The 10,965-nt window shown below is 32.4% G+C and overlaps 1 protein-coding gene across 1 annotated transcript in view; it reads right to left on the bottom strand.

Moving 5' to 3' along the window:
• Nucleotides 1-1,079: 1,079 nt before the first annotated feature.
• Dh31 (diuretic hormone class 2) overlaps nucleotides 1,080-10,965 on the bottom strand; it is a 35,718-nt gene continuing 25,832 nt past the window's right edge. Inside the window, 2 exon segments of the mRNA XM_018458425.1 lie at nucleotides 1,080-1,815; nucleotides 4,043-4,131. Coding sequence (XP_018313927.1) covers nucleotides 1,683-1,815; nucleotides 4,043-4,131 — 222 coding nt within the window. The 3' untranslated portion in view covers nucleotides 1,080-1,682.

Here is a 10,965-nt window from a genome sequence, read left to right as displayed (position 1 = left end):
TGAAAGAGGGACGAAGTTTTACCACCTCTACGTCGTATTTTTATATATTTTATGCAAGCGCATGTGCATCCGGTACACGTTGCGTGTTACATAAGATGTAGATAGAGCTGACGTTGGAGCTAGTAAAACAAAGTGATCTAAGTAGCAGGGTCCTCAAATCGTTTCGCGCGACACGCCGAAGTGCCGTAAAACGCTCGATACGCATAAAATTAAAAAATACGATCGTCCGAAGCCACCGCGAAGTGGTTAGAGTTTCTTACGTAACTCTAGCCGATCGACGAAATCAGATTTGCTGATGAGAAATTCGCACACAACGCATATTTGTCGTCGGCGCAAACGAAGTTTGAGAACGCCTGACCTAACGAACGCAACATCGATTATGATTATCATAGTAAGTACGACGAGGCTTCTTTTTTTTTACAAGAGAGATACTAGAATATTGGAAAAGGGAGGAGATCGAGAGACGAAAAAAGAGGAGTGCGAGGAATCGTACAATACGTCGTTTGGTATGAAAGTTTAACGAAGCGAGCGTTCAGAAGCTGCGGGAGACAAATTATTCCACGTGCGTAAAGGATTAAGGAAAAATTCTCTCTCGCATGCAGTGTTTGTTCGGGGGAGGAATTCGTCGCGGTATACGATTTCAATTGCAGATAGTAATAAATGCAGCCCAGAAGTGGAGCGTCATCGATTCGCGGAGGCGCGACTCGAAAGAGCCCTTTTGTTGAATCGGCGAAATGCTACATCTATCCACTTTGTTTATTTTACGGCAGGAATAAAGTTGCTAATCCATACGCGATTCTTGCATAATAAATATAACGAAGGAATAAAATAATGGCAATAGCGATATCTGGCGAGAATATTTTTACGATACTTAAGAATTTTTTTTTGTATCTGTTGAAAGGAGGAAAGAAACATTTGATCGTAAAAACAAGTCGAACGATCCACCGTATAAAATTAGGTTATAAAATTGTTATAAGAGATATGGATGTTAATAAAAATCCACGAGTGAACGGAAACTCTAAAATCTTACCTGAATTAGCCTATAAAATTTTTAGAAAAACTTTGTCATTTATTATTAATCAATTCTTAAATAAAGATTGAATTGTGTTCTATCGAACTGATATATTATAGAGCACAAATAAACGAACTATTTAATGTGCTATTTGTGTCCATTATAAATACACAGATATATGTACTTCAAATTTATTTTAAATGAAAGCATTTCCACTCGAAGCAATTATATCGCATCCGCTTCTACATAAACAAAATAAAAAGCGATTAAACAATGCAGTTGCAAACTGCCAGTGGTGCAACTAGAAGGAGTGTGCAAAAGCTGTAAATGTGCGAGGAGATTAAATGGGGGAATGTAAAATTGATCAAATTTATCAACACCGATTAACTATAATCGTATCTATAATCGTATCTCTAATTTTTAATTAAGGAACTTATGCTATTTTTGCGCTTTGACGGAAATGTATATGTCTATACACACTCTACGGGTTTATTTGAGAGAAGAGAAGTAATTCATCGCTCGAGTGCATTTAGTTACGCCACTGGCAACGGACGATTCTGAGATCAGTGGTTCAAGCTCGAGGTAGAGATAAAGTGGAAGGATCGAGTCGGGAATGACGTTATTACGAGTTGTATAGTAATCTCTCTGCATCAGTGATCGTGTCTGCGATCTACGCTTGTTCCGAGCGACGCCTTCGTCCGGGACCGCCGGCGTAGTTCGCTGCCGCGAGTCCCATCAAGTGTTTCGCCGCCTGAGAACCGCTGAAGCCACGATTGAGACCCAGATCCAATCCTCGTTTGGTGCTGTGAACGTATCAATTGAATGGTTATTTGAATCGACCATCTTAGAAAGGGCCTTGCTCCGACAAACACGAGTTCGCAAAACTCAAGAATCACAAAAAGCATTCGAGTTAGCACACATCTCGACGTAACTATATATAATAAGAGTCAGACGTCTCCGATTCTATCTGCTCTTATATCAATTGATTGAAACCAAGTCTCTTCTATATATGAATGTGTGCCGATGTAAAAAAGGACACGTACAGTGAAAATCCATTATCGACATTTTTAAAATAAAGCCCTTCCTAAAATGAGTGGTTCCATTTATATCCGGTGGAATTAAAGACAAATAAAAGAGACATTGCGGTACGGAAGAAGTATCAAAGGAAAAATGATATTCTGAGTAGAGTGCTCGTTGACAAATCCCAAATTTCCTATATTAAAATCCTTTTTAGTGCTTTTTTATTGCCAGTTAAATTCTTATTAAATAATTCTTAATGAATTTTTTAATAAGTTTTCTTGAAAATCAATTATCTAAAATATTACCGACTAAAGCAGTAAACACAGTATAGGCAAAAAATATATATACGTACATATATATCTATAGACAATATATTCAGTTGAAACAAAAATTCGTAGCGCTACTTTATTTATGTCTGTGTTTAAAAAAATTTGGCAATTATATTATTCGATAGAGCAAAATTTCAGCTTTAAGAATCTATTTTTGGATTACGGTACGATGATTTTTAACGGAGTTATAAACAAAGTTAAAATGCTTCTTTTATTAAATCTGCGATAGCAGTAACAAAAATAATAATAAACTTAAGGAAGTTCAACTATTACTTTTACAAGTTTTTTTTAGGCATATGACAGGCCCACAAAGTGGGGAGAAAATTTCCTATTTTGTTCAGCTAATAGTTTTCTATATGTAAAAATTACCACACAAACAGAAACTCAGGAGACATAGGCTGCGTTCAGCAAACTCAACATATTCGCTGCTATTGATGTATTTTTCTAGATCTATAAGTCTGATTGGATGATCTAGAAGACATTAATAATAGCAAGCGCTCACTCAACTGTTAAGTCTGCTGAACGCAGTCATAGAGATCTTTCGTAAGTAGAGACTTTAAGCTTTAAAACTGTTTTTGACAGTTAAATTTTGTTCATTTTTAACAAAGTTTTAGCCGCTTGAATTTTGAAGTGTTACGAATGTTTGTTTTAACTTAATATTAACAAAATTAACATCTCACATGAATTAACCTGCCAGCATGCCTGTCTAAAATGACATAAGATATAATGTTTAAAAGGCGTTTTACGTTTCAACATGAATTATGCATAATGTTAAGATATCATTGTATAACATTATCTTACTTTTCCATCTCAGGGCGGTTCATGACAGTGCGACTAAGACGAGAGAGTATCTCTAGAAATTCGTCTCGGTCTATGTCATCCTGCTGATCCCAATAACTTTCATGGCTGCGTGCGTAGTGTAAAATAGGAATTGATTGAGGAATTGATTGGTTAATCGCGAAAATTGTACACAATGATAAACATCGAATTACACGAGATAAGAAATAGACGTTGAAAATGTAATTTAACTGACAATCGATAAGAATCGCCAAAACTTACGACCTCTATAAAATCTATTTTTCTCTCACGAGAAAGAGACTCTGGAAACTGAATTGAATGATGTGAGAGAGGTAAAAATACAGTTGTCAAATATAATTCAGGGACGTTATTAATAGATACGCTTGCAACTTGGAATTATCCTTCGCGATTGTTTAAAACGTCGTTCAACGAGTCATTTCAGTTACCAGGATTCCTTTCAATCGGTTGGCGTGTCAAATAGGAAGTAGGTTAAACTGTTCGAGCAGATGCACTTCAGCTTCTCGTTCAATATATTCATTTAATTGTAAATAAGCACTCGGGGCAATTTCGATCTGCATTGATTCTAGTTGAGTATATTTAAAAATTAATTTCAGACGCCTACTATTATTGAATATAACTTGATTAATTATAGGCACGTAGCTAAACATTTACTGATAACGTTCAACCATCGATAATGTTAAAGTTTTATATAAAATATATAAGTCTTTGTTTTTTAAAAGAGAGAAAATTCACGGGCGTTTTATATATGACTTGGCACACACGGGATTTATTAATTTTTATAATATTCCAATAATTCTTGTCTCTCTCGTCTTCTCGATTTATCAAAGATATCCTTTACAGGAGGATCCAAAAGTTACGTTACCGCGGTATTGCATCGGTTGTGAGACTCGAAATTGCGATGACGACTACAAACATCAGTAGCGTGCACAAAGCAGTCATCTTGGGCTGCATCTAAAACAAATTAATCATATAATTATAATAACTGATTGTACATTTATAAATCAAGAGTTAGTAAATCGTAAATAAAATCAGAATGGGAATCAGGTACACGCGGTTTTATAATTAAAACAATCTAGAATAAGATCAGAATCATAACAAGCTTTTATTTAAGTATGAACGTCAATATTCAGATCTCGTCTGGAGATTTGAATTCCTGCATTACATAATAGTGCTTAGCATCTCAGACGGTCACATTAAATGTTAAATTCGGCAGTAAATGAGATTAAGACGCGTGAATACAAAGCGACGTGCTTACATACGTTTCTTTTGTAATAAGTAATAAGTAATCCTGCGATATTACTCATTGTTCTGCTTGGTTTACTATCTTCACCATCGTTTAATGGAAAATATGGCAATGTCAATATATGCTTTGCCATGCGCGTCTGCTTAAAGACCAACAAATCCTAGTAGAGAAACGTTCCGAACAACTCTACTACTGCAACGAGTTTCGGACTAAATACCTGTTTTGAAATATTCGCGAGATTTCATTTTCGTAGAATTTTAGTTTAAGCAAAATTCAACTTAAGTATCAAACTTGTTCAAATACGCAATAATTGTGACGGATTGACGGTAGCTAGCAAGAAAAAAAGTACCTAAGTATATGAGTAAAATACTGTTTTAGAAAAAATATGTTTGAAGCTTTCATTCAAAGCCGTAATTTTATCAGCAATTGATAAAATAGCAGGAATTATATATAATATTTTTAAACATTTCGCTAAGATAGAATTGGAAACAAGTATAAGATATACATAGGAAGACATACATAGAAAGAACAATTTTGCTAAAGTATCTGAAAATTTAGCTACAGATTTGAAAAATTTTTGATTGGAAATGAACGAATCAGAAAATTCTGATTATATCAATCAGAATTATAGTCATCTTAATTAGAATTATTAGATTCAACTAGAAAATTCTGATTTATCCATTTTCAACTAAAATTCCAATTAATGCAGACTTTTTCTCATCAGTATAGAATGTTGAAATTTTTTGCAACATTGTTTATTATGTTTAAATATCCTATAATAATTTTAATTGTCCAATAAAATTATTTTTAGATCTGTGTCTAGCAAAAATTTTAAATACTTCGGCAGAATCATTCTATACAAAATTGGAAATCAGAGAAATCAGAGAAATGTCAGGAAGATTGAAAACGGTCAGGGAAATCAGGGAAAGTCAAGAAATTTTGTAAAAATTATTTTTGAAAAATTAAAATTCACCGTTTTAAAGAAGTTTAATATGCGTATATCACGTCTCTACGTAATTTCAGAATATTATCAACTTAACAATTAAATACAAGCAGCACTCAGCAATATTAATATTTACATTGCTATGTTAAATTGCTTTCTCAACAAACTATCTGATGGTTTCTAAAAAATACAAAAAAATTCAAAATATTATTGAAAGCATCAGAAAAAAGTCATGGAATTTTAGAATAAACAATTTGTAACAATCCTGCATTCTTTCCGTGTAGAAAAATTTTAAATATTTTATCGAAGTAGCGTGCTTGTGTTTGCCGCCTATTCAGTTTTGTTAGTTTAGAATAGCTTCTTTTATAAATATACAATATGACTTTGCTGATCTCATATCGCCAGATATAAACTGTAAGGTTAAGAAAAGATTGTCACAAGATAAGAAAGACAGTGTCTACTGAAAAAACGGTAATTCGTTCATATATTTTCGAAAGTAAAATTTCCAGAAATTTTCTCAAAACATTGTATTCTTATCGCGTCGCGATAAACGCGACAAGTGATCGTTAGTTAAACGATCGTCGATTTACCTATACTTATCATAGTTGAGCAATGCGAATATTGTTTCGAAACCACCGTAGGCGGTCCATATCTTTTCAAGTATCTTTCAAGGCGCGGAAAGTTCGTTGTTAAATGAAACGCCAAGTAAGGAAGATGAGAGATTGTGGGAGTCGTTGAAGGCGAAAGATGAAACAATAGCCCCTCTAGAATATGGAGAAAAGTTGGCGTGTTCTCGGCTAACAAACTATTCAACTCGCGACCCAGGAAGAACGTCCTGTCAGCGATAATGTATATGGGGTAGAGGTAGCTTTCTCGTTTTGCAGAGTTGGTAGCGTATCCACATAAGCAGTGAAGGATATAATTTAGAACTATCATAGAATGTATCATGTAGCGATCTAAAGATGATAAAATTGTATATAACTTCATCATCATAAGCGAAAAATTTATTATCTTAAAAACCTTGCATTTAAATCACATGGCTAAAGAGTAAGATACTGAAATAAAAGAAAATGTACTTTATAAAGAATGAACAATACATTTATGATTTTTAAAATTTCAAGATAATAGTTATCTTCTTTACAAAAAAATGTTAAATATCGTTAAAACAGTTATTTTTTGGAAATTAAATTTGAATTATAGAAAATCTGACATGTGTTGGAACTTCTTTGGCTCGCGGTGTCGTTTTTAACATTCAGCAATCTGTAAGAAACATCTAATCTGCTTCGAAGTAATTTTTTACTGTATAAATTAGTGTAATATTCCACACTGCTGCATTAATGACACCATCGTAACATGTATTAATAATGAGAATCTTAAGTGAGATAATTACGATGGAATTAAGATAAAAGATAACAACTTAACTAGATCGTTATTTTTAACTTTCAGACTATAAATAATATCGATGTAGCTCACAGCTTTGCGCAATATATGTCTTCCGAACAGACTAACATTTAAAAACTCAAGTTGTAATCGAAGTTCTCATTTTATTTTCTTTTTATTCTCTTTATGTCTACGAATTTTGCAGCACTTTTTTCTCTCTTTCTTTTTGACGTTTATTCAATCAGTATTTTATTGCGGTATAACTACAACTCGCTTTGAATAGTACCTTGTAGATAGATAATTGGATACGTGGTTCGCAATAATTGATGGTCATAGCTTGATATTCCATATCCGTGTATTTATTTTCGTCTGTGAAAGACGATGCGTTTATACTCTTGAACGTTATTTCTCTTTCACGGCGTATCAAATACGAGTTTTTATATTAAACATATAATTATGAGCAAAAATCGCACTGTTTCCTTATTATTTTGTACAAAGCGTTTGTTAAAAATTTGTTGAATAGTCTTGTTTTTTTATAAATTCGCCTTCTTTTTACAAATTGTATCCATACGCGCGCACACATACATGTATACATGAGAACAGTTTTTACTCTATAAAGCACTACTCTTTTTAATTTACATTATGACCGAAATTTTAAAAGCACTGCTCTTGTTAATTTGCATCATGACCGAAATTTTAAAAGCACTGTTCTTGTTAATTTACATGATGATAAAGAAACGAAATAAATCTCCATATTTTTCAAGTTATAGTTTCCCAAGACATTTCTCTGCTCGTAATGTCCACTAAATGGATCGTTTCCGCGCTATAATTCCATACGCATAACATTGAAGGCAAACAGAAAACAGAAAGACGCACTGCACAGAGTTAACGTTCCGAGAACGCTTAAAGTTCGCGTTTAATTTTCTCCGGTTGCCATTAATGCGGATTAGACGACTCTGGCGCCATCGCTTTACTATACTCCGAGAGAAGCCGCGAGCCATAAATCTACGCAATTTCATCGAATTTATCGTCCCCGATACTTAGCGTAACCATGCACCGAACGAGGTGGGCGATATAAATCAAATCATATCTAAAAAGAAAAGCTACTCGGCAACGCAAGGGTATGCTAAGTATACCATACCGGTTAACATCGTTAGTCCTCGACGTAAAAATTATTTTTCTTGAAAACACGTTCCCGATAATTGTCCCCGGTAGTGCCGTCATAACCGCGGTGAATCTAATAACGCGATAATCGAGTTTCGATCCAGAAACTTTACTTGTGTTGATCGTTCTTGCGATCCCGGCTGGTTTTTTTCTACCTGCGCGACCTTACGTGCTCTAATTTTCGTCCGTCTACGAAATGAAGTGGTTTCACTTTGCCAAAAAATGTTTGCTTACCATTAGGAATAAACCGAATCAATTTTATGATGTATAAATATTATAAAATTATAAAATTTTAAGAAATTTTATGTTTGAATAGTTCTAAATATCTACTAAATGTAAACATATTTATTGGATGCAAGAACTATTAATTTTATTTAACTATCATTTTTTTATTGTGAGTAAATATTTATTAAAATAAATATTAAATATTTATTTTAAAAGTATGTATTAAGATTTAGTAATTTTTTTTTCAATGTATTTCTTGGCAAAAATTCGGTCGATCGTTCCTTATTGATTTTTTTCTTTATGCATATATAACGATATCGCTCAGTATTGTTGCGTCAAAACTGAAAACGATAGTCTCATCATAATACAGAGGACAGAAGAAATATTATTTCTGAAGTAACAAGACAGGGTAACAGAAGAAAACAAAATCCATTTCGATTCCATATGCGCAATTATATTATAACACGATTCAGTCATCTTACCTTTTAATTTGTTGTTTCGCGTCCATTGTGTTATTAAATATTAATTTCTCCGTAGTGGGTATATGTTCCGCAATAGCATGAATGAACTGTACATACGGCTTTAAATGCGACAATAACAATATTATTCACCTTCTAGATTCAATCGCGGTAGCGATTTAGTTTCCGAACGTCAACACTGTTAAATCTATAGTGTCAAATTTAACTTAACGTGAGTCGCCACTGCTCCTACTCAATCAAATCGTTATTTTATATTAAAACAATGGTTATATTTGACACTATATAGTATCAAATTAACACGATATAATGTCAAATTTAATTATCGTATTAGTAAAAAATAATGATATATTTAGTAGGAGCAGTGGCGACTCACACTAGGTTAAATTTGACACTATAGATTTTAACAGTGAACATCAGTGATTAATAAACGATTTTTTTATTACTCGTATAATAATGCGTCGTATCATGGTGATTGACAAAATCAATGCACGCATGATGATAAAGACCATGCATGATTAAATTCGAATGAACGCCGATCGCTTATCATAAACGCTATTTCGAGCTATATGGAAATAGAACAGTTTCAGCTAAGCATGTGAAAAAACGCGTAGCCATTTCGGAATCTTGTATGATTATAGTTTAATTACAAATAGAATAAAGTTTTTATAATTCACATTTTTATCTTTTACCGTCCAAATATTTCGTGTCTGCAAATTAAATTATCATATTTTATTATATTATTTCATAATTTTTACATTTTTTCGGAATTATATGCAAATTATATTTCTATTTACTTCATTTATTACTTTTAATTTATACTAATATTTCATAAACAAGATATTTTGTAAATATTATTTATTGTATCTTCTTTATTAGATATTGTAAATGTAAAATATGATTTTAAAAAAAGGTTAAAATTTAATCGCTTATCATATATATTTAAACGAAACCTATGAAATTTCTTTCATATTATTCATTTAATATCACTTCTATTTGATTTAAGGCTAAGACTACAGAAAAACTCGTGGGGGGTATTAGCAACTTTGAGACGGAAACTTTCGCTGATGTGCGTGACAGTTACTCTTTTTCATAAAATGTTTCCATATGTGCGATAAAATGGCAACTAATGCAACCGAGACCGATTCTGCAATACATTGTCCGTTGTTGCAACTTTACCGACATTGTAGATGCATTTAAATGCATTCTGTAGTTATCGCGATGGTATATCGTATACGCGGTGCATTTACCCTGTACTCGCCTGTATTGGAATACGAAAATAAAACATAAACGCGATTTACGAGACAATAGAATGACGTAAAACATGAAAGCCTGTCGTCGCCTGCAGACATGGTTACAATCTCGCAAAAATTGAGCTAGTAAGAACATTAACGCGAGCCAATACGATTCCTGTTTGACCAGCTTGTGTCAAAGAATAATATTTTGGAACGCGTTCTTCGACGTAATTTATTCTACATAAAATATCTCGGTAATTGTTTTTTTTCTTATTTATATGTAAAACATGTGAGCTTTACAGAAATTTTGTGCTTTCATTATTTTTATGTGCTAAAAAGTTATGAAATATTTTTTTCGCAATAAGTCTTTATAGGTTTTAAGATGCTAATAGCATCAAATCAACGATCTAATTTAATTTGAGATTATTATTATTTCTATTTGATTGTGTTGCAAGTCTGAAAGTAATCCGTAATTATTTCTGAGATAAAATTTATTTAAATACTTATAAATGTATATTATTCCAACATCTACTATAACTTTAGTCGTAACAGGCGCTTCTCATATTTAGTTGATTCATATAAGCGGTTTTGTTTTCAATCTTAATATTGTGAAATATTTTGCAATTTCAATAAAACATAAAATAGTTATTTGAAATAATAAAAAATGATTTTATGATGTCCTTTACTTAAACCTGAGGCTTACTCTCGCAATTCTCATAATCAGAAAAGAAAAATGAAATGTCAGGAAATTCTGTCACTACAATAAACGTGATAATTCCTAGGGTAAAAAGAATCTACAGGTAGATTTCGAGCGAGTAAATATATGGTTCAATCGGTGACGAGCTCAATTGATAAATCGATTCAGCCTGGTCATGTGTTTTCCAATATATATATATATAGAAAACAATTCGCAGAAATATTGGATTATTACATCCTGTTCAATTTATATTAATACTTTGTAATATTTCATATTAATACAGCAATTTGTATTAATACTTCGCATTATAAAAATAATTATTACGTAGCAATATAGTTTAATATGAAGCTAAATATAAATTGACTTAATGAATCAATCGTGTTCGGACTAATTGTTAATAAGTAATATTGGCTAATACACAT

This window comes from Mycetomoellerius zeteki, unplaced genomic scaffold (genome assembly GCF_001594055.1).
Source record: "Mycetomoellerius zeteki isolate Tzet28-1 unplaced genomic scaffold, Tzet1.0 scaffold73, whole genome shotgun sequence".
In the NCBI taxonomy this organism is placed as follows: domain Eukaryota; kingdom Metazoa; phylum Arthropoda; class Insecta; order Hymenoptera; family Formicidae; genus Mycetomoellerius; species Mycetomoellerius zeteki.
The sequence above is the reverse complement of the archived record's forward strand: the minus strand, read 5'-3'. Positions and strand labels throughout refer to the sequence as shown.